Source organism: Lithobates pipiens, unplaced genomic scaffold (genome assembly GCF_037356315.1).
Source record: "Lithobates pipiens isolate NorthernLeopardFrog02 unplaced genomic scaffold, aLitPip1_a1.2 Scaffold_18, whole genome shotgun sequence".
Lineage (NCBI taxonomy): Eukaryota > Metazoa > Chordata > Amphibia > Anura > Ranidae > Lithobates > Lithobates pipiens.
This window is the reverse complement of record NW_027507758.1, coordinates 113,493,262-113,518,374: the sequence shown is the minus strand read 5'-3', so window position 1 is coordinate 113,518,374 and position 25,113 is coordinate 113,493,262. Positions and strand designations below refer to the sequence as shown.

Sequence of the window (25,113 nt, the reverse complement as noted above, 5' to 3'; positions counted from 1 at the left end):
AAATACAGTATATCCAAATAAAATGCCCAAGCTCATCTGTTCACCACACACAGCCACAAAGGCAAGAGAAATTTTGTTGGGCAGTGTATTAGTGCTCAAACGAATACACTTAGATCCCTTTCACACCACACCGCCCATTGCGTCGGCGGTAAAATGCCGCTATTTTTAGCGGCGTTTTAACGCCGGATTTGCAGCGCATTTCGGCCGCTAGCGGGGTGCTTTTACCCCCGCTAGCGGCAGCGAAAGGGTTAAAACCGCCGGCAATATGCCACAATAGTGGTGTTTTGCCGGCGGTATTACAGCGCTGCCCCATTGATTTCAATGGGGAGCAGCGGTGGAGGAGTGGTAAACACACCGCTCCTTCTCCAAAGAAGCTGCTGGCAGGACTTTTTTCTGACGTCATGCCGGGGCACCGCTGTAGTGTGAAAGCCTTCGGGGCTTTCACACTACACACAATGGTGCAGCTTCTTTAGGGCAGATTGCAGGCACTATTTCTAATGCTATAGCGCCTGCAAAACGCCCTGGTGTGAAAGGGGTGTTAGACAGAATTTTAATGGTTTAAAGAATGTCAGGCAAAATGGTCGGCCCTCAAGCATGTTCACTTCATAAAATCTGGCCCTCTTTGAAAAAAGTTTGGACACCCCTGCCCTCGGCTAAATCTTATTTTGCCCCCCCCCATTGGCTCCACCCCTGACTCTACCCCCTTTGCCCTGCCCATGTATACCCCACCTTTTTAATGAAGCGCCCATCAACTGCAGCCCACCAGCGCCCATTAAATTCAGCCTCACCAGCGCCCATCAAATGCAGCCTCCCCAGCGCCCATCAAATGCAGCCTCATCGGCATCCATCAATGCAGCCTCACCAGCGCCCATCAAATGCAGCCTCACCGGTACCCATCAAATGCAGCCTACCAGTGCCCATCAATGAATGTTTGCTTGCTTCCATTCATTCGGGAGTCGGGACACAGACATAGTCCTCCAACGCCGCTGCGCCTCTGACACTATATGTGAATGGAGCAGCAGCTGCCTGCAAACGTGCTTACTATTAGTATTAATTTTATAAACTCTATATCTCAGTGAAGAGCAGGATTAGTATGCGCAAGGGTTGACTGACCTGAAGTGGTATTCTTGACCACTTAAGGACAGAGACTCACTATTTTGGGACCATTCACATTTATACAGTGATCAGTGCAGGAGGGGGCGCTGCAGGTGTTAAGTGTGTCCTAGGGAGTGATTCTAACTGTGGGGGGGCATGGCTATGTGCGACACGACACTGATCAACGCTCTCAATTACAGGGAGCTGTGATCAGTGTCACTAGGCAGAACAGGGAAATGCTGATGTAAACAACTTCCTCTGCGTGAGATGATCGCGGGTCTGCGGGACCCGCGGTCGGACTCACAGAACTCACGGCAGGCATGCACGTCTGCTATGCGAACCCCGCAAAATAACAAAATAACATGATTTCGCGCAGCAGAGCCACCCCGCTGCAGTAAAACTGCGACGGCTGGTCCGCAAGCGTTTAAGAGCTATGGGCGGAAGTGACGTTTGACATCGCTTCCGGGCCTCCCATGCCATGGAGCCGAGCAGGGGCCATCTTCTCCTCAGTCAGCAGCCAGGCATCCAAGGGAGCAGAAGTGATAGTCTCCACTGCTACCGTGGAGACCACTTTTATCTTAAAGAGAAATGCACAGCATTCCCAAAAATACCAGGGTTATGGCAGCTAGCTGTTGCCATAACCCTGGTAGTTAGCACCAAAGGACTGATGTATGGGTACGTCATTTTGCGTGAAGTGGCTAAACTTAAATTAATACAGAATGACTATCTGTGTCATACCACTGTACCAATATTAATATATTATATTATATATATATAATAGTGCCCCAAACTTGTTCATCTATGTCTTTATGGATCTTGCTTTGTGCATTGGTGCACAGTCATGTTGTTACAGGAAGGGGCCACACAGCTGGGAGCATGAAATTGTCCAAAATGTCTTGGTATGCTGACACCTTAAGAGTTTCATTCACTGGAACTAATGCCGCGTACACACGATCAAACAATCGGGTGGAAAAGTCCGGCAAACTCAAGTCCGCCGGACAATCCCCCCGTGTGTAGCCTCCGGCATACTTTTTTGACCCGAAAGTACGGCGGACTTAGAAAGTAGTTTTGCACTCCAATCTTCCCGCCGGACTCGCATTTCGGCGGACAATCCGGCCATGTGTATGCCAGTCCGCCGTACTTTTGAAATAAACTGACTTTTCCCGCCCGGAGAAAAGTCCGCTCATTTCGAGCGGGTCTCCAGGTAGGCGGGGCCCGCGAAGGAGACGTCGCTGGCCCCGCCACCTGGTATGGACTTAAAGGGGAACCCCAACGCCGAAAAAAATCGGCATGGGGTTTCCCCCAGGTCCACATCAGGCCCTTGTCCGAGCACGCTACCCGGCCGGCCAGGAAAGGGGGGGACGAGCGAGCGCCCCCCCCCCCCCTCCTGAGCCGTACTAGGCCGCGTGCCCTCAACATTGGGGGTGCCTTGGGGAAGGGGGTCGCGCGCCCCCCCCACCCCAAAGCACCTTGTCCCCATGTTGATGAGGACAAGGGCCTCTTCCCGACAACCCTGGCCGTTGGTTGTCGGGGTCTGCGGGCGGGGGCCTTATCGGAATCTGGGAGCCCCCTTTAATAAGGGGCCCCCCGGATACCGGCCTCCACCCTATGTGAATGAGTATGGGGTACAATGTACCCCTACCCATTCACCTGTGAAAAAAGTACAAAAAAAAACACAACACAGGGTAAAAATAGTTTATTGCACAGCTCCTGGGGTCTTCCGTCTTCGGGGGGTCTTCTCGCCGGACTCCTCCGCTATCTTCTTCTAGCTCTTTTGCTAGCGGAGGAGCCTGGCTTTCTTCCTCGCCGCCGGCCTCTTCTTCCGACTTCGGGGGTCTTGTCCCCCTCTTCGGTTCTTCTGCCGGGCCACCGCGCCTTCTTATAGCTCTTGTACAGGCGGTGGCCTGGTCTTCTGTCGCCGCCGCCTTCCGTTCTTCTTCTTCTCCTTCTTCTCCTGGAGATGTTGACTCAACGCTCTCTCCGGCCGCAATGCCAGGGACGCGCTGCGCGCCGACTTATATAGGGACAAGGGGCGGGGTCATCGGTTGATGTCACACGGGTTGATGTCACATGGGTTGATGTCACATGGCGACAGTCCCAGCATCCTCCGGGACTGTGACATCGTAAGGGGGCGGGGTCACCATGTGACATAAACCCATGTGACATCAACCGATGACCCCGCCCCTTGTCCCTATATAAGTCGCCGCTCAGCGTGTCCCTGGCATTGTGGCCGGAGAGAGCGTCGAGTCAACATCTCCAGGAGAAGAAGAAGAAGAACGGAAGGCGGCGGCGACAGAAGACCGGGCCACCGCCTGTAAAAGAGCTATAAGTAGGCGCGGTGGCCCGACAGAAGAACCGAAGAGGAGGCCAAGACCCCCGAAGTCAGAAGAAGAGGCCGCGGCGAGGAAGAAAGCCGGGCTCCTCCGCTAGCAAAAGAGCTAGAAGAAGATAGCGGAGGAGTCCGGCGAGAAGACCCCCGAAGACGGAAGACCCCCGGAGCTGTGCAATAAACTATTTTATCTTGTGTGTTGTGTTTTTTTTGTACTTTATTTTACAGGTAAATGGGTAGGGATACATTGTACCCCTTACTCATTCACATAGGGTGGGGGGCCGGTATCCGGGGGCCCCCTTATTAAAGGGGGCTCCTGGATTCCGATAAGCCCCCCGCCCGCAGACCCCGACAACCAACAGCCAGGGTTGTCGGGAAAAGGCCCCTGTCCTCATCAACATGGGGACAAGGTGCTTTGGGGTGGGGGGGCCACGCAGCCCCCCCTTCCCCAAGGCACCCCCCATGTTGAGGGCACGCGGCCTGGAACGGCTCAGAAGGGGGGGCGCTCGCTCGTCCCCCCCTTTCCTGGCCGGCCAGCGTGCTCGGACAAGGGTATGATGTGGACCTGGGGGACCCCCACGCCGATTTTTTCGGCGTTGGGGTTCCCTTTAAGTCCATACCAGGTGGCGGGGCCAGCGACGTCTCCTTCGCGGGCCCTGCCTACCTGGAGACGCGCTCGAAATGAGCGGACTTTCCTCCGCGTGTGTGGGCGAGTCCGTTCATTTCAAAAGTAGGGAGGATAGTACGGCGGACTTAGTACGGCGTATTAGTCCGCTGAAAAAGTGCCGTGTGTGGGCAAGTAGACCGTTCGGAAAGTCTAACGGACAGTCTGGCGGGAAGTCCGCCAGACTAAGTCCGCCGGACAGTCCGCTACGTGTGTACGCGGCATAAGTGGCCAAGCCCCTTAGTGGGGGTTGAAAAACAACCCCACACCATAATCCCCCCTCCACCAAATGATTTGGAGCAGTGCACAAAACAAGGTCCATAAAGACATGGATGAGTTTGGGGTGGAGGAACTTGACTGGTCTGCACAGAGTCCTGACCTGAACCCAATAGAAGACCTTTGGGATGAATTAGAGCGGAGACTGCAAGCTAGGCCTTCTCATCCAACATCAATGCCTGACCTCAAATGCGCTTCTGGAAGAATGGTCAAACATTCCCATAGACACACTCATAAACCTTGTGGACAGCCTTCCCAGAAGAGTTGAAGCGGTTATAGCTGCAAGGGGTGGCCCAACTCAATATTGAGCCCTATGGACTAAGACTGGGAGGTCATTAAAGTTCTTGTGCGTTAGAGCTACACGATTCTGGGAAAAATGGGGAAAAATGCTTAGACTAAAGATCACGATTCTCACGACGTCACATCATCCTTCGCATTATACAAAAAAATTGGGCTAACTTTACTGTTTCGGTTTTTTTTTTAATTTCCAAAAACATTGCATTTGAAAGACAGCGGTGAAAATATAGTGTGACATAAAATATTGCAACAACGGCCATTTTATTCTCAAGGGTCTCTGCTAAAAAAATCTATATATAATGCTTGGGGGTTCTAAGTAATTTTCTAGCAAAAAATAATTATTTTAACTTGAAACCAACAAGTATAAAGCCCCATACATATGATCAGAAATTCTACCAGCAAAAGTCGGATGTGAACTTTTGGTCAGAAATTCCGACCCTGTGCATGCTCCATTGGACTTTTGCTGGCAGAATTCCAGCCAGCAAAAGACTGATAGCAGGTTCTCTATTTTTCAGTCGGAAAAAGTTCTGATCATCTGTGCAAAATTCTTACGCATGCTCGGAAACAATTTGACACATGCTAGGAAGCATTGAACTTTCTAGGCTCCTCGTAGTGTTGTACGTCATCGCGTTCTTGACGTTCGAAAGTTCAGAGAACTTTTGTGTGACCGTGTTTATGCAAGACAAGCTTGAGCGGAATTCCGTCAGAAAAAGCATCCAAGTTTTTTCCGACGGAAAATCCTCTTGTGTGTACGGGGCATTAGAAAAAGGCTTAATCTTTAAGTGGTTAAACTTTCCTCATTTACAGACCGAAGTTCATTCCTTCGATCTAAAGAACAAGTTCTAACAATGTTTATAGTTAGTCCAGCAGCTGAGGAATGGTGTGAAACTTGGCAGATTGCCTGTTTTTTTGACAAGCTGTCGACTTGAGCAGAGAACTCTGCATAGAATTGGGAAAATGCTTTGTTAAGATTGCGATTATTAACGATTAATCGTGCAGCTCTAATGTGTGAGTTCACTTTACAGATTTTTCTGTAAAGGTGAACTTACCCTTTAAGGGTAGCCATCCACGGAGGGTATTTGATAGAACACATGGGGAGTCATGGGACTGTTTCCTTGAGTTATGGTAGACCGCCTCCGGCTAGAGGTAGGTATGTTTGTGTACCTGTCTGGGCAAAGCTAGGGGGGATGCGTCACAAGTTTATGTGATAACGTTTATGATATTTAATTTTTTTGTAATGTACCGGCAATTTTGTGGCCGGTTGTTGCCCACACTGTGTGGCTTGTTTAATATGTGTTGTATAAAACTAAATAAAAAAAAAAAAAAAAAAAGTTTGGACCACTTTGTGAGGTCCTATATATATGTTGTTGCACCTAGAGTAAAGCATGATACACCCTTGTTTTTGAAAGTGGTATTAAATCAAACACTAAAACGTAATCTATTGCAGCTTACCAATCCATAGATGTGGAGGCTTGCTTCTCTATGTTCTCACCTGCCCAGTAATACACCTTCGGTATTACGCAAGGGCTGAATGTCGGGAGACATCAGCCAGTCCAAAAAAAATAAAATAATGGCTGACATTCAGCCTGTGTATATGCCACCCTGTCTGTCAGAGGCCTGTCGTTTGGTTGCCTTCTGTCAGCCGACCATGCTGAAAAACCAGCATCCGCCAATGGTGGAGAGAGCTGATCCGAGTTTTCTGGTGGGAAGGCTGGCCCGCCTGTCAAAACACGGCAGGGGAGATCGCTATAATAAATAAGCATTATCAGTCTGTGGGGGGGGGGTTATATCCTTCCTTTTGAATAAATGAATGAAAGACTTGTATGGCGCTGCAAGTGTGAACTGAATTGCCTCAAGGTGCTTGATCCGTCCTGTGCTTCCTGCTTGTTAGAAGAGGTGGGTCTTGAGTTTTTTCCTGAAGGTCCAATGGTTTTCTTCCATGGGTAGAGCGTTCCATAGCCGAGGTCCTTGGACTGCGAATCTACGTTCTCCCTTGGATTTGTAGCGGGATTTAGGGATGAAAGGGATTTAGGGATGAAAAAAATAACTGATCATTGTAAGCACACCTGCCAGTGTTAAATGTTTTTTCTCATCCCTGTAAACTGGCGCATCTAGAAGAGAGCTCTTCTTTAAATAAACAAATAAATAAATAAATAAAAAACAACAGACATACTGGCTGGGTCACCAGTTGAAAAAGGAAATGAGGCCCAAAAAAGAAAATAATGCAGCCACCATCACATCTCGGAATTGGTAAGCGGCAAAATAATAAACGTTTGTTTTTGGATTTAAAGCTCCTTTAACTCTTTAACCTACCAGCATGTCTTTGGAATGTGGGAGGAAGTTGGGGTACTTACAGCAAAATCTGGTCCTAGATAGGATTGGAACGGAGGACCTAGATGCCGCTAGGCAGGAGTGCCAATCACAAAGTCACTGTGATTTGGTTCCATTTTTACTATTTTTGTATTATAATATAGCAGTGTTCTAAATTAATGTATGTTTTTGTCCCATTTCACAATATACTTTCACATTGTTGAATTACATAAGGGTGTGTATAATTCAATACATTAACAGTGGATTCGGCAGATTGGACATTTAGAAGAAAGAATCATATGTCGGGTTGGGAATAAAACATAAAATATGCACTGAGTAAGGCTCGGTTTACATGCTGTCAATATTAACAAGAAGAAATGTGCCACTTTATTTCTTCAAGACCCTTGCTCCATTATGTCAGCATTCTGCCTGACAACTGCCATTGTCTGGTCTCTAAGTAGCCCTATGGAGAGCAGCTGTACACGCTAATTTGAGGTTCACTGCGATGTCAATTGAGTCTTAAAATGAGAATACAACAGCTGCACAACAATACCTGGGCTTCATGAAAACATGCAGCAAAAGCATTCATAGTTAACCAGAGATTTTACATTTAGTTAACAAGGAAAGAGCCAAGGTCAGCGCAAAATAACCAATTGAAACATTTAAAAACCAAAGTGTGTTTTGCCAGGAAATTAATATAAGTGCAAATAGAAAATAATAAAATAATAAAAATATTTAAGAACTGCTCAACTAGCTAGGTACAAATAACTGAAACTTGTTATCTACTTTCTTTTTTATCAGTAACTGACACCCTTCAAAATATGTCTGTGACTATCTGTTTCAGTACTTTGTTTTGACAGACAGCATAGCTAAGGCATTTAAAGTGTGTCTTTAAAATGTCCAGCCAAAACATTTTTTCTTGGGATGGAGTGGGGAAAGGATAAGAACCCCTTTCACATTTATTAACCCAATAAAATAAAGATCCCGTTCCCTTAAAGCATGTTATACAGCACAGTGCTTGTGCCGTGTCATTTGGACTCCTGTATCACCTGAAATACCTGGCTGATCCTGTCTGGATTCACCCTCCCCTCTGCAAACTGACCACAATAATCATGGCTGCTGAGCCCTGTGTTTGTGTGATTCTGTCATCCACAGCCTGTTATCTGTCCCCTGTGTCCTTCTCCCCCTCCACTCTCTGCCTGTCTCTGTTCGTACCAGTGCACCAACCCCCCCCCCCTACCCCACGCACGTGCGCTCCGCTCCTGCTGCTCTCATAATCTCATAAATACTCACATTCGCTGTAATAATTGTCCCTGTGCCTGTGTTCTGTAAAAGATCAACTTGATTGTAACTATATGAGCATGGCTCCCAGCACTCAGCTGATTGTCGGCTTTCTCTCTCCCCCTCCTCCCCAGCTGACAACATCAGTGGGAGGGCTTGGCCCCACCCACTGCAGCCCGTGAGCCGGAGAGAGAAGAGACAGCCGACAGTAAGCTGACTCTGTAATACAGGACTCTGTTTGGCTGGCCATACATTAAACTATTTTCTTGTACAACATTCCTTTAGATTTAACAAAACCACATAATATGATATAAGGTCAAGCCTAAACACTCAATTTGTATGCTCTGTAGTTGAAGGTAAATCTAAAGAAAATGTAATAAGAAAATTTTATGGTGTATGGACAGCTTTAGAGAGATTTCCCTTCACTTCCTGTCCCAATAATAAGGGTTTCCACTGACTGGAATTGGGGGATATCTGTAGGGAGGCAGATAGCAATATAAAAATGTTAAAGCTGCAATTAGAGCCCCACACCAATGGCCGTTGAGTCCAGGATAATTTTATTTTATTTTATATAAGGGTCAAATAAAATAGCTTTTCTCTTTTATCAGGACATAGAAACTAAATGGACTTGAAATTATTCGACTTAAAGTAGAACTAAACTATAGGCATTTTTTTTCTTCATTTTGGATAGAGTAAGAGAGGGTTATAACCCCTGTTGGTTTATTTTTTGCCATCTGTGCCTATTGGGGAGATTTCCCTTCACTTCCTGTCCCATAGCCAAAGCAGGAAGAGGAAATTCCTGCAAATTAAGGAAATCTCTTGGGGGCTGCTAAGCTATGAGAAAGTCTCTCCATAAGAAGATTTCCCCTCTTTCTGGGTACGACCCAAAATTTGTGATTTTCTTTTACTTTCACTTACAATCATAATGCTAAACAGGCCAAATAGAGAGGGTGAAACTCCCAAACGGCGGCACACACAGCTATAGGAACTGACAGATGCGCTAATCCTTCTCCACTCCATCCAAAACGAAACTCCATTTTAATGAAATTTACGATGCTATTGGCACTAGTCAGGAGCAATAACTTTGTGGCTATTAGCACAGTATGGATTTGAGTTTGCTAAAGTCACTAACACGCGTTGGAGACTTTATACAACCCTAATATGAAATATACACACTTCTAGAGTCTATGACAATTGGTATGGTGCTCTGATTGTACCTTCAACCTTTGCATCCTATTTTGGAACTCTTTTTTGGGTGCACCTTGTCTCATGACAACAGCCTAACAAGGGATAGTGAGCTCTATAAATGAAATTTTATTCCTATAACATGGGACTTTAAAGTGATGCTAAACACATGCTGTTTAATTTACATTGTACCTATTTCTGTATGTGGATGATGGCACTGTAATTATTTTAATAATAATAATAATAAATAAAAAAAATAATAATAAAAAAACATTTGAAGTAACCTTTTCCTAATCGATATACAGCTGCCATATTATCTTTCCCAGCCTGTCTGCAGGGATACATAAGCAGGAGGAGCTTCTACTCCTCTGCTGCTGGTCACATGTTCAAAGTAAAAAAAAACAGCCTTTGGAATACAGAATAAAGCTAAATAATTAATATCAGTAAACTGTTTTAAATTGGCATACAAAGATACATTTGAAATCAAATCTTTATTATTTTGTGGAAATAACGGTTTGGGCAGATTTCTGCCCGTCACAGCCTGTGTCATGCACCTCCAGCCTGTGTCTTAGAATAAGAGGGAGGTGAAGCCACCATTAATCTACATGTAGTATTAAACTACTTGTGTTTAGCTGGTTAGTGGGCATGGAAAAGGAAGGAGGGAGTGAGTTGTCATTTACCACTGTGTATACGCCCACATGTGTGACTCTATAGTCACATGGGCTACTCGGATGTGATAGGGAGGAAATACTCAGAATAAAAACTCACTGAAAGCACTGAGCATGTGTAGAGTTGCCACCACAGCTGTGCAGCATTGCTACCACAGCTGCAAAATCCCTGGCTGAATTGGGGACATGAACAGACCGTGGAGATAGAGTAGCAGGATCAGCCAGATTTTTTGCAGAATACACATAATGAATCCCATAGTGACTGAGCGAGTATGAACAGCATGTAATACACCATTTATTGATAGTTTTTTATGATGCGGGTTTAGTGACACTTTAACAAAAAAAGATCCATTTCCTCATACACATAAATCCAGTAACCAAAAAGGACTGGGGTTCTATCTCTCCCCTACTAAAAAAAAAAAAAACATTTTTTTTTTTATATCAGTCTGGCTGCCGTTGGAGATCTTTGACTTTCTATCTGGTGAGACCATTGTCGCCTGAAGAGTAAGGTAGACATACTCAATTCACTTTGGGCCAAATATAAATTCGGACAAATTTTTGGTTATTCAGAGATTTGGATGCATCTGAATCTCCAAATGAAATGGTAACAAATTTAGTTGAAATTTGTTGAACTTAATTTTGTATATTCGTTTTTCTAACTAATTCCAAATTTTCTGAATGATTCCGATTTAAAATGATTGACTGTCTCCAAATTCTCTGTGAAGAATAGCTGGTTGTTAAGGAGCGGGCAGGGAAGCTAGCCGCGCATCTTTAACCACTTGCTTACTGGGCACTTAAACCCCCCTCAGTCCCAGACCAATTTTCAGCTTTCAGCGCTGATGCACTTTGAATGACAATTGCGCGGGCATACAACACTGTACCCAAATGAAATTTTTATCATTTTTTTCCCACAAATAGAGCTTTCTTTTGGTGGTATTTAATCACAGCTGGGAGTTTTATTTTTTGCTAAACAAAAAAAGATGCAAAAAAAAAAAAAATCATGTTTAATAGTTTGTTATAAAATTTTGCAAACAGGTCATTTTTCTCCTTCATTGAAGTGCGCTGCTGAGGCGGCACTGATAGGCTGCACTGGTGGGCACTGATGGGCTGCATTGGTGGGCACTGATAGGCTGCACTGGTGGGCACTGATAGGCATAGTTAAGGCGGCACTAATAGGCACAGATAAGGCGGCACCGATGGGCACAGATAAGACGGCACTGATGGGCAAAGATGGGCACAGATAAGATGGCACGGATGGGTGGCACAGATGGGTGGCACGGATGGGTGGCACGGATGGGCACTGATAGGTACCACTGATAGATGGGACTGATGGGCACTGATAGGTGGCACTGATAGGTGGCTCTGATAGGTGGCACTGCTGGGCACTGATGGGCGGCACTGCTGGGCACTGGTAGATGACACTGATGGGCACGGATATGTGGCACTGGGGTGCAGCACCTTTGTTGAGGCAGATTGTGGGCACTGCTGGGTGGCACTGTGGGCACTGCTGGGTGGCACTGTGGGCACTGCTGGGTGGCACTGACGGGGGGCACTAATTTTTTATTATGTATAGTTATGAGGGGGCAGGTGGGCACTGGCAGGGCTGGCCGTGATCGGGACTGATGTCAGCGCGAGGAGGAATAATTGCCGATTACCGGCTCCGTTATATCACATGATCAGCTGTCATTGGCTGACAGCTGATCACGTGATAAGGCACGGATCGGTGATTAGGCGAGTCTCATAGACGTAGTCCCGGCAAAGGAGATCCGCGCTGTAGCCATCATTCGGCTATAGCGCGGGTCTCAAGTGGTTAACGACTGATGACTCATCAGCTGTTAACGGGCTTCTCCGCTGACAGATTAATGTAAACAAAAGAATGCCGGCAATAGAAAATTCAGAAAAAAAACATGGTGTGGGGGGCCTCCCCAAAATCCATACCAGACTATTATCTGAGCATGCAGCCTGAAACATACCAGGCCACATGCCCTCAACATGGCACCCCAAAGCACCTTGTCCCCATGTCAGGCATGCATACAAGCACGCAGGGGCCATACAAACTACTGCATACCATTTTGAGTTGCCACAATGAAATTTTGGCAAAATGGACTAGCCTGCTGCATTATTTTTTTCACTTTGATTTTCAGGGTGTCTGTGAATTCAGCCCTCTGTAGGTTGATAATTTTCATTTCCATCAAGCGATGTGGCATCCTTTCATGCCTAACATATTACCCAGTCCATATCATTATAGATATCCAGCATGATATTTTTCCTCATTGAGATCTGATGTGTTTTCAAAGTGTTCCTGTATTTTTTTTTTTTTTGGAGAATGTGCATTTACCTGCTCTGTGCAATGATTTTGCACACAACAGCCCTGAACCCGCTCTTCTGGGATCCCCCACTGGTGATTTCAGCTCCTCCTCTTTTACATCTGCCCCCATAGAAAATCAATTGCTATGAGGGCAGATGTTGTGGGCTCTCTCGCAAAGCTGGGCTGTGTGTATCTATAGACACAGAGTGACTCGGCCCCATCCCTGCTCTCTCCTCTCTGGTTTTGATTGACAGCAGCAGGAGACAATTGCTTCCTCTGTTGCCTAAGTCCCGAGGAGAGAGCAGTGTTTCTGGTTTTTAGGCACAGCACTGGATCATGATCGAGTGTAGGTAAGTATTGGGGAGAGAATGCATTAAAATATAAAACCTTTAAGCTTTACAACCACTTTAAGCCTTTTTCTTTCTTTACTAATCATGCTGATAACACAAACGGTTTCCCTATTTATCGGTGTGCATAGCATTCCTCTCAACAATATAATTGAAGATTCCTCACAACTATGTAATTGTGTTTTTTTATACTGTTATGCACATTCTGGAGCAGGAACACAGCACGTTATCAACATGAAGTCAGACAGCCAGGTGATCCCCTTTCCACTAAGGGCTCCCTTTGACTCTAGGTTGAAATGTAAAGCATAAAGAGGTTAAATATAAATGTCTCATAGGTAAGTCTGCAAAATTTAAAACAAGACTAAATAATAAAATTGTTATAAAAAATGTAACTATGTAACTATGACGAATCTTGCATTAACCAACGTGTGACTGGATCTATTGAGGACCATGGACTGAAAATAAACCTCTGGAGATGGCAAATTTAGGTATTCTGAGAGAAACCATACAAAAGGGAGATAAACACTGAGGTTGACATTCACTGAGATTCTTTTTAATTAAATGCAGATTTGGTTTTAGAAGAGTACTTGATAAGTGATACATACCAATAAACTGCTGAAATTGCAATGCAAAGAGAACACTATAAATGTCTTGTTTGACCAGCAGTTGTAATCGGTGCTCATCTACAGGACAGAGAAGCTTTCACACTCTCCTGGTGATGTCATTGTTATGACCAGGGGACAGGACTGGATAGGTATCTGGACAACAACAGACTGCCATAGAGACACAAATGTTGACTGTTCATAGCAGGGTTGGAAGGGGTAGAAGGGGACAAAAGAGATACAGTGCTCAGCATAAATGAGTACACCCCAACAGATTTGTCAGAAAACCTTTACTTTTCTTTCAGAATCAACATTTTCTATAGGACATTATACTACAAAATACTCCCACAAATGCAGGACATTGATTGCAACCAGAATTTGATAATTTGTACACACAAAAAAAGTATTTTTGTAACAAATTCATTCAAGACCATGTTGCAAAAATGAATACACCCCAATGAAAGTCTTAGGAGCAAAGCTAGATTTTAGACATCAAAATCCTAATTAACAAGAATTCAACTACAGGTGAGTCTAATCATTCATTAAACAGGTGTCCAGTAGACAGATAATTATAGAAGGGTGTTACTTAACAAAGAAAACCTCTTCACATTTCATGCCAGCAATGGCACCACTTGGAGGAGAAATGTAACAAGGCCCGAGAAAGAACAAATTCTTTACACAAGAAAGGTGAAGGCTACAAGAAGATCAGCAAACCTTTACTTATCAGTCAGAATACTGTATCTAAAGTGATACAAAAATTTAACAAAGATGGAACTGCAACCATCTCAGAGACATACAGGCCATCCACAGCAGTTAACCTCGACAGGAGAGTCTTTTGATGAGAAGGGTTGAACAAAATCAACATGAAAGTTCACTGCATTTAGCTAAAGAAGTAGCCTGCCAATAATTAGCCCGGGTCCATGCTGAAAAAGAAGAAGACAACTGGGACTCTGTATTCTGGAGTGACGAGACTAAGATTTTTTTTTGGAACTGATGGCTTCAAAACTGTATGGCGTTGCAAAAGGTAAAGAGTACAAAGAAAAATGCATGGTGGTGTCCTTCTGTGGGGCTACATGAATGCTGCTGGTGTTGGGGAGCTGCATTTCATTGATGGTATCATGGATTCACAGATGTACTGCTCTATATTGAAAGAGAAGATGCTACCATCACTTCGTGCCCTTGATCGTCATGCACTTTTCCATCTTGACAATGACCCAAAACAAACATCTAAGGCCACTGTTGCATTTCTGAAGAACAGGGTGAAAGTGATTCAGTGGCCAAGTATGTCACCTGATCTGAACCCAATGGAACACCTATGAGGAATTCTAATGAGACAAGTTGGGAATCGCTCTCCATCCACCATCTAGGCTCTAAAAGTGGTTGTTCTTGAAGAATGGGAAAGATAGCTGTTGCAATCTGTCGCCAACTTGTTCATTCCAGGCCCAGAAGACTTGGTGCTGTCCTTACAAATCATGGCAGTCATACAAAATACGTAGTAGATGTAGTCATTTTTGTTGTAGGGTGTATTCATTTTTTGCATTCACTAATTTGATTAAAACTGAAGATTTTGCAATCTAAATGATATTATTAACCTTACTTTCATGTAATGAGCTAAACAAATGTTCTATATAACTTAGTTTTGTCAAAATTTTGGAAATTGTTCTTCTGTTTATTGAAATATTGATTAAAATCTTACTTTTAAAAAGGGTTGTAATCATTTATGCTGAGCACTGTATGTGTTCTCCTCAGAAGCTCATGTAGCTCAGACTGCAGTCTCCGAGAAATGTGTGACACAACAGTGCTTACTCACATAGCATAGTGAATATGTCACAGAATTCAAGGACGTAAATGTACGAGACTCCACAAAAAGTTTAGAAACTTCATGATAATTCAGATTAAATATGAGTAGGCTAGAAAGAATTAAAATACAGGGTGGAAATGAATATATGATTTTACATTTTAACTATAAATACTCAACTGCATTTTTTACTTTTAACTATTAAAGAGTGTCTTATAGTGCCAGTAAAGGCTAGGCCTTGACTACTGCCCAAGTCAACATTAGGGCTAGCCCGCTTCCATTCACAGTTCAATGGAAAAACTTTAGTGGCTAACAGGGATTTGGGCCCTGAACTGTTGAGTGCTGTGGGGTCAGGCTTAATGGCACTTTGGCCAGAAATCCCTTGTATACAGACAGCTCCACAGGAATATTTACACAAATATATATGTACTGGGATCACAAGGTGTCTGGACTTCTGCAGTACTGTTAGTTTAGACATTCATCACAAAATTACAGGTACACTTTAAAGCAATAATGCCTTTTGATATTTCATTGTGCAAGCTTTATTTACCTATGTTCTGGGCTTGACTCGCTAGATGAAATGGTTGCCTCCGAGATTTGATTGCTTGTTGGTTTTCTTGTGAAATGTATATTGGCAGATGTTAATCCTGTAACAAAATAGAAAGTTGATTTAAAGTGTGGACAGAGGTTGCCACCACCCTTACAATATTAGAATTCCATAGAAAAACAAACCCTCCTTGGACTTTGAAGGCAAACAAACTAATTGTCTAAAAATCTTCACTTTATTATATACAAATATAAGATTAATAAATGTGAACGATAAAAACAGCATATGCTGTGGAACAAGTTTCAGAATGTAACTGGCAAACCAAGCTTATAATTTCACATATGTAGTACTCCCATTCTTAACCCAGATCAGGCTTATAACATATAACCGCTATATTTGTGATCATCTAGAAGTTCATTTGCTGGCTAAACCAACACATTTTACATTTCTTTTTTTCTTATTCTTCCTCAGGGATGAGGGCATACCACACTGAAATAAATTAAAAATTTCAAGATCCACTATCAAAACTTGTGCTAAAACTCCAGAGTTTTCATCTGTACAGCACTTACATTCCCATACACATATAATTACAATAGCCATATAATGCACAAATACCAGACTTCCTCTCTTTAGACTGTAGGGAAAGCTGTCTCTCCTGCCAGCCATACCATGGCCACACAAGAACCACATGGCCACCCACACCCCTGGGAATAATATGATGTAAATAAGTTGATGTATAAATACCAGAATAACTCCTTTAAAAGGAGATAAGCTTATTATAAGTACCCAATGCTAGAAACAATTGGGAGTATATGATAATGATACTTGATTGTTCTAGAAAACATTAAGCATACATATAATAGTCGCCCATTATTATTTTATACTGGAAAAACCTAGTGGTACCCATTATTGCTTCATTATCCCATCAGATATTTTTTTTAAGTTACATTTTTATTAATGGCTAATCTAAAGTACAAAAAGTTGGAGAAGAACGTAGCTGACAATAGCCAATAGCACTACTCATATAAGACATAACGAACGTGTTAATGTTACAGCCAGTCATCTTATGAAAATAGACAAAGAAATATAACATCTAAATGTAAAACTGATCAGTAGGACTGTAAAATCCTTTAATTGGAGTACATCATGGGACACAGAGCCACAGTAATTACTGTATGGGTTATATAGGCACCTTTAGGTGATGGACACTGGCACATCTTAGACAGGAAGTTTAGCTTCCTATATAACCCCTCCCCTTACTGGGAGTACCTCAGTTTTGTAGCAAAGCAATATACGTGTATTAGAAGAGAGGAGGGACCTCTGTGTCCCGTGATGTACTCCAAGAAAAGGATTTTACAGGTAAGCCGTTATAAAAATCCTATTTTCTTTATCGTACATCACGGGACACAGAGCCTCAGTAATTACTATGTGGGATGTCCCAGAGCAATGCTATCTGAGGGGAGGGAGACACAAACAAAAGTAGGGTGCAATCAGACCTGAGGACCTATACTGCTGCCTGCAGCACATTGTGCCCAAAGGCGATATCCTCATGAATTCTTACATCCACCTGATAAAATCTGGTGAATGTATGGACTGAAGACTGTCTTTACGAGATCAGTTAACCTCTAGTCATTTTACCTACACAGTTCCAAATCGGCCTCTTCGTGGAATGTACAGATGTGGCAAATGTCCTTTTTGCCCTCTTATCCGAACAGGTCAGTTCTTTATATTACCCAATGGGGAGCGCTTTGCCCCAAATTTCTTTGCAGATTGTGATACACGCGGAGTCATTTACCTTATGGTCTGTAAATGCTCCGCCTTCTATGTAGGGAAGACTATCAGACAATTCCGGGCCCGGATAAAAGATCACGTGTATTTTTCATCAGGTGGTAAAATGGTAACATCTATCAGTAGACACCTTGATTTATATCATAAATTTGACACCTCAGTCATTTCATTCATCGCACTAGACGTAGTCCCTCCAAACCCACGGGGGGAGGGTGACTGGGACAAATGTATCCTAAAAAAGGAAACCTTATGGATTGAAAAATTAAATGCCATCTTTCCCCCAGGTATTAATGAATCCCATTCTTATAGACCCTTCTTATAAATTTTATACCTTATGCTCCATTTTCTTTCCCTCTGTTTTTTGAAGTATTATACCCTGCTCTAGGGTTAATGCTAAAACTATATTGACAATAATGGGTATTCTTGCAACCAACTATATATAAATCTCTTGTTTTTTCTTGTTATGTGTGATGTATGTTCCCTGCTTTATGCAGTTTTTGTTTTTCAGTATTTTTTTGTTTCTTTTTTCTTTTTTTATCCCCTATTGTCCACAAGATTGTATTCCTTTATTACATACCATTACTATGTATAATACAGTCTCTCTCGATATAACCAAAAATTTTTTATTTTTTGTGTTAAATGTATTGTATTTGATGATGCGCGTCTTTAGGAGACGATGTGGGCGTGTCACGCTACGGCGGTCCTGGGTACTGTGCGGCCGCGGTGCGTCACAGGCTCCTGTTGACACATATTGGATCTCCTGCATAGGCCGATGCATCTTCCACCACACCGGCCTCTGAGATCCCGCCCCGCCGGTGTTTTTCATTCCCCCTCATTCCCTGCGTCTGGCATTCCTGCGCAGGCGCTTTGGGAAATGGGCGGTGCGGATGCGACACACGTCGGAGCATCCGGCCGGCCCACCCGACGTCAGCACGGGCCGCTCACCTATTGGACGAAGGGGGGTGGGGCATCCACATTTATGGAGACGGCGTACAAGAGTCTCCTTGAGATGTATTTCATTTACACCTTCCCTCTGGACGGCGGTACATGCACGCTCTGCTTCCTGGCTGTAAAGTAGGTAATCTTTCTGTGTAGACCAGTCACTCTGATCTCTACCATTCTTACTCACTATCAATCCTGCTTCCCTGTTTTTTATCGTTAACCCTTTATATATATTTATACTCTCCAGACTCTTAGCCCTATCTGGCCCTCTTTTTACTGGATGCACCTATGGGCAGATTTTCCATACTTACCTTTTGGATTGAGATGTGACATCCATATATAATTGAGTACACTGGATCATTTTAATAATTAAATCTACTCAATGGATTACTAGATGCCGGTGAGCCTCTCTTTCTCCTATGTTATTATCATACCACTATATAGCATAGATATACATATCATGCATTACACTAATTTCTGGAATTTTATCTACATACTGGTTTATTCTAGTATTATGTATTATGTTTTTCTAGTTATCGATCTTCAAACCACGTATTCCCTATACGATTTAGACGCTACACAACTTGTTCTTTTTATCGCCTTGATCCTCAAACCACGTAACTTCTTGTGCGATCCAGAGGCCACATCACCCGCTTTTTAGCACTGTGTCTCAGAGGGTAATTTCTGCTTAGGTTATTTCAATCAAGTCAATTTAATTTAACTCTCCTTTTAATTATTATATTGTGTATGCCCTCACAGTGCCCATATAGGATTGTCTATGTTGTTGCACGCTCACATCGTCTTTTGACACGCACCTTACTGTATGTTGATTGTTTGCTATGCATTAGTATTTTATGGTTTAAATAACAGATGTACTATGCATGACTATATTAGAACTTGTTCGATGATGGAGTTTTCTTCTTTTAAGAATCCTATTGCGCCCCAGAAGAAGCGTTCGTTGGGACGCGAAACATGTCGGGCATGAACACGGGACCCTATATCAGCATACCGTCGCTGTGAATGTATATCTACACTCTAAGCCCTTGTACATACGGTCGGAGATTCCAACGGAATGTGTCTGATCGGAGCGTTTTGTCGGATATTCCGACTGTGTGTGGTCTGCATCGGACTGTTTCCGCTGGAATATCTGTCAGACCAACTTTTCCAACTTGCGGGAAATATTTTCCGACAAAATGCTCCGATCGGACATACTCCGATCATGTGTAGAGAATTCCGATCGGACAAAGTGCCACGATGCTCAGATCAAATTCCTACACCAAAGCTATCGGCTACTAGCGTGAACATAGTCCCCTTGTAACGAAATAACGTCATCACGTTGGATTTTCTGACAACCTTGTCCGACCGTGTGTATACAACAGTTTCGGACAAAATCTTCGGACAAAAAGATTTGGTTGTCGGAATCTCCGACCGTGTGTACAAGGGCTAACTCTTAATGGCTCTCTGTTGGCTAATCTACTATATCAAATAATTTATATGAGTTATAGTATGATATATTTTGTGCTGATCACCAAATCTATCTCTGATTTTTAATCATTTCTGTTTTTGTATTGCTTTTTGGATAATAATAAATTATTTTAATATAAAACATTTGCGCTGTATTGGTGCCTATAAAGTCCATAAGTCCCTTCAGTTTTGTTCTTTGCATATATTCATTGCGGACGATGGCACTTTTATACCTAGTAAATATGTTTGGGATAGCCACTTGTACCACCAAGTGATTGAGATATCCCTCATTTTTCGTTTCCGATATCCTCATGAATTCTTACATCCACCTGATAAAATCTGGTGAATGTATGGACTGAAGACCAAGTTGCGGCCTTGCAGATTTGAGCCACGGAGATTTGGTGATGCACTGCCCACGAAGCACTAACAGCCCTGGTGGAGTGTGCTTTGATTTGAAAAGGTGGAACTTTCCTCTTCCTCTTCAAACCATAAGCTTGAATAATTACTTGCCGAATCCACTTATCAATATCAGATTTCCACGCTGCCTTTTCTAGGACCTTCAGCAACACAAACAAAACACCTGTTTTTCCAAATCTGAGCAGTCGCCTTCAAATAGATTTTGACGGCTCTCACTACATCCAGAGAATGTAGTGACTTTTCTTCCGTAGAACAGGGTTCTGCAAAAAATGAAGGCAAAGCAATATCTTGGTTTAGATGAAAACCTGAAACCACCTTCGGCAGAAAGCTAGGATGAGGACGCAATACTCCTCTATCCTTATGAATAATTAAATATGGCTCTTTACAAGAAAGAGCAGCCAATTCTGATACCCTTCTTGCAGAAGATATGGCTACCAGAAAAACTATCTTCCTTGTCAAAAGGACAAGGGAATATATTGTATTGGCTGAAAAGGCTGTTTCTGTAATGCCGACAGAACTAAATTCAAGTCCCAAGGGTTCAGTAGTGACCTAACTGGTGGATTAAGCCGCGTTACCCCCTGTATAAAGCTACGGAAAAAAGAATGCGAAGCAAGTGGTCGTTGAAAAAATACTGATAAGGCCGAGACCTGGTCTTTGATAGTACTCAGGGCCAGCTTCATCTCTAACCCCAATTCTAGAAAGGCAAGGATTCTACCTATGGCATACTTTCTGGGATGCCATGCCATGGATTCACACCAGGAAACATATGCCTTCCAGACTCTATAATAAATGACTCTGAAAGCTGGCTTCTTTGCATTAATCAAGGTCGATATCACTGAGCCTGAAAGCCCATGATTCTTCAGAATAAGGGTTTCATAGCCAAACCATTAAATTTAGCATTTGTAAGGTAGGATGGAACACTGGTCCCTGCGATAGCAGGTCTGGACGTGGTGGTAGGGTCCATGGGGCCCCTACCGCCATCTTTACTATTTTTACATATCAAGATCTTCTGGGCCACGCTGGGGCCACAAGAACCACCAATTTCTTTTTCTGCTTGATCCTGCAAAGAAGTCATGGTGGCAGCAGAATAGGAGGAAATGCATAAATCAATGAGAACTGATCCCAACGCATCTGTTCTGCATGCGAGTGGATCCCTTGTTCTAGACACAAAGTTGTCAACTTTGTTGTTAAAGCGGGGCACAAACAGATCTACGTCTGGGATCCCCCATTTTTGGCATATAGCCATGAAGATGTCAGGGTGAAGGGACCATTCCTCCGGGACTAACTGGTGGCGACTTAAGTAGTCCGCTTACCAGTTCTCTACCCCTGGAATGAAGATTGCCGATATGCACGGCACATGCTTTTCTGCCCAGGTTAGGATATGGTTTACCTCTCCCTGGGCTGCACGACTTCTGGTGCCCCCTTGGTGATTGATATAAGCCACTGCTGTGGCATTGTCGAATTTGATCCTGACAGGACATCCCTGCAACCTGAATGTCCAGGCCTTTAGGGCTAGGTACGCTGCCCGAATCTATAGAATGTTGATGGGAAAGGTCCTTTCGGTTCTGGACCATTTCTCTTGGACAGTCGTCTTATCCAGGACTGCTCCCCAACCCGAAAGGCTGGCATCTGTTTTTACCACCTTCCAGGTAACTGGTAAGAAGGATTTCCCTTTCCGCAGATTCTCAGGTATCAATCACCAACTGAGGCTCAGGCGCACTATTGGCAACAAACACATCGGAAAATCTAGCGCCTGGACTTTCTTGTTCCAGGCAAACAGGATACTGTTTTGCAGCAGTCTTGAATGAAACTGAGCATAGGGAACCACTTCGAATGAAGCCACCATCTTTCCCAACAACCTCATGCAAAGGTGAATAGAAGGACCCTTCTTCGACCTGACCACCTGAACCAGCTACTTTATGGCGCTGATCTTTGCCTGGGGTAAAAAAAAAACTCTTCTGGGTTGTATATATAACTAGACCCAAGTACTCTAGTCTTCTTACTGGCTTTAAAAAGATTTCTCTAGGTTGGGGACCCAACCTAGGTATTCCAGGTCGTTGACTAAGGTGACCAAGCTTTGGTCTAAGCGGACTCCCGACCAGTCTATCAAGAGCAGGTCGTCTAGGTAAGCTATAATAGTTATACCTTGGGCCTTTAATCTGGCCAGAGGAGGGGCTAGGACCTTTTTAATCACCCGAAGTGCAGTAGCTAAACCGACAGGCAGGGCTACAAACTGAAAATAAAATTTTTCCACTTCGAAGAGCAGATATTTCTGATGAGAAAATAGGTACATGCAGGTATGCATCCTTGATGTCGATTGATGCCAGAAGTTCTCCTTGTAGGATGGAGACTACTGATTGGATTGATTCCATACGAAAAGATCGAATTTTCAGGAACCGGTTTAGATCCTCGAGACATCATGGGTCTGACATCTCCATTTGGTTTTGCCACCGTGAAAAGGTTTGAATAAAACCCAACCCCTGCTCTTCCATGGAAACCACCATGATCACTTTCTGTGACAAAAGCCGGTCTAACGCTTGAAGGAGAGTCTTTCTTTCTCTGGATCTGAAACGGGGAGATGGGAATTCTTAGAACTCTAGTTTGTAACCTAGAGCTATTGTGGAGGCCACCGAACAGTCTTGAAAATCCTCCTGCCAGACCCTTGAGAACTGTAGCAGTCTTCCCCCCACTCGAGCGAGCGGGGGCATCCTTTCATAAAGAGGCTTTAGCGTTCTGTCTTGTAGGTTTCCTCCCCCAGAACTACTTTTGTCCCTGGGATTGACTCTGAGGTTTACCTCTTGAACCTGACAGTGGAGGCCATCCCGACTGCCTGGAGGCTGATGCCCCTGGCACTGGAGAAAGAGCCCGTTTAAATGAGGGACGTTTATGTCTTTTCTTAATTGGCAAACTGGTACTTTTCCCACTTGATATCTTTTGGATATAATTGTCCAAATCATCCCCAAACAGCCTTTCACCGCAGAAAGGAAACCCAGCCAGGAGTTTTTTGCATGGCTCTTCGGCTGACCAATTTTCCAACCATAAGATTCTATGCATATGCACCAACCCAAGCATAAGTTTGAAGAATAGAATCTGATTGCTTCCATTGCACAACACAAAGCCCCTGGCAGTTTGGCTAAATCCTGGGCCTGCTGTTCAGGGAAAACCTTAAGCACCTGTTTCAAGTGGTCTCTCAAGGATTGACATACTCCAATTGCCACCACTGCAGGTTAAGCTACTGAACCTGCCAAAGAAAAAATGTTTTTAACTTTTTATCGGTTGGATCCCTAAGCATTTGAGCATTTTCAACAGGACAGGTCAAACTTTTATGTACAGAGAATATAGCAGCGTCAGTTGCTGGTATACCCCACATCTTTATACATTTTTCCTCCATAGGATAAAGTGTTGAAAACTTTTTGGGAGGGAAAAAATGCTCATCTGGGTGATCCCACTCAGAATATATAAGCTTTTCCAGCAATGAATGGACAGGAAAAGCATGCAAAGCTTGAGGAGGCTTCAATGAATCCAAACAAGAAGTGGGCTTTTCAACCGTCACTGGTAACTTAAATGTGGAGCGGACCATTTCAGTAAGGGATGGCACCAGCAATCTCTCAGCCTGTGAAGCTGAAGGTAGTCCTTCCCCACTTGATTCCTTGGAAGAGGAGTCATCCATTTCTTCCCGGTCCCCTGAGGGAGCAAAATCTTTCCCCTCCCAGTGTTCCTCTGTTTGAGGGTGTTGGGTGGTAGAAGGGGACCTAATGTGTTTTCTTTCACTCTGTGAAGATGCAATTAAAGCAGGTAATCTTTCCTCCAATCCAATCATGGCTGAGGAAAAAACCTCCTGAGTAATATATACAGGGGCTGAAATGCCAGAAGCAGTTACAGCCCCTGACAACCCAGATGGGTCGCTCTGACCAGCCTCCCTAGGTTTTCAGTGGGAGATGGTGTTGCAGAGGGAGGGTCCTCAGAGCCTGAAGGAGATCGCTTTGAGCCCCTGTTTTTTGGGGTATTTGTACCTCCTTAAATGCAGAGGTACTACCAGAAAATGCACCCACTGCTGAGCAAAATAGTCCAGCAACTGCCGCTGCCATCGCGGCTCAGTCTGATGCTAAGTAAACATCCCTGACAAATGCCTGTCTCACCCACACTCACATGCCATCCGTCTGCTCTGTGTCCCTCCTTCAGCTGTATGCACCTGCAAAAAGTGCACCTTATAGCTTTACACAGCCCGCACTGTGGACGCTGAATCACACCGACACCATGCTAAGGCCCCGCCCCCTTCTTCCTCCGACCTCCCACTGCGCCCCCCACATCTTTTTCAAAAGAGACTGTTTCCTGTGAAGCTCAGTACAGCACATCTTTACTTGTTACCAACACCTAAGACACTGGCGTGAGGTAGTCTAGGGTGTGCCAGTGTCCATCACTTAAAGGTGCCTATATAACCCATACAGTAATTACTATGGCTCTGTGTCCTGTGATGTAGGATAAAGAAATAAAAATTTACACTAAAACAACACAAAACGGAAGCATCATAATTTACAAACCCAGATTTCAACAGTGGCTTCATAGCTGGTGATTCTGCAGCGTAAGACTGATAAGGTTTGCCATATATCAATACTCAAGCTAGCCAAGATAAGAGGTTAATCTAGACTTGTCATAAAGTGCTTACTTAATCTTCTGGTCATAGTTCAAGCAAAGGAGAACGGCAACACTTTATTGCTGTAAACCAATTCACGGATCAGAGAAATCCGCTGTAAAAGGAGTATCTAGTCTAAAAGGAAAAGCAGGATTAGGAAAT

At 43.8% G+C, this 25,113-nt stretch overlaps 1 protein-coding gene across 2 annotated transcripts in view; it reads right to left on the bottom strand.

Annotated features, from left to right (window-relative positions):
• KIZ (kizuna centrosomal protein) overlaps positions 1 to 25,113 on the bottom strand; it is a 286,874-nt gene that overhangs the window by 69,744 nt on the left and 192,017 nt on the right. For both annotated transcript variants that reach the window (XM_077486023.1, XM_077486024.1), the window contains one exon: positions 15,711 to 15,807. In XM_077486023.1, the coding sequence (XP_077342149.1) occupies positions 15,711 to 15,807 (97 nt within the window). The remainder of the gene's footprint in view (positions 1 to 15,710; positions 15,808 to 25,113) is intronic.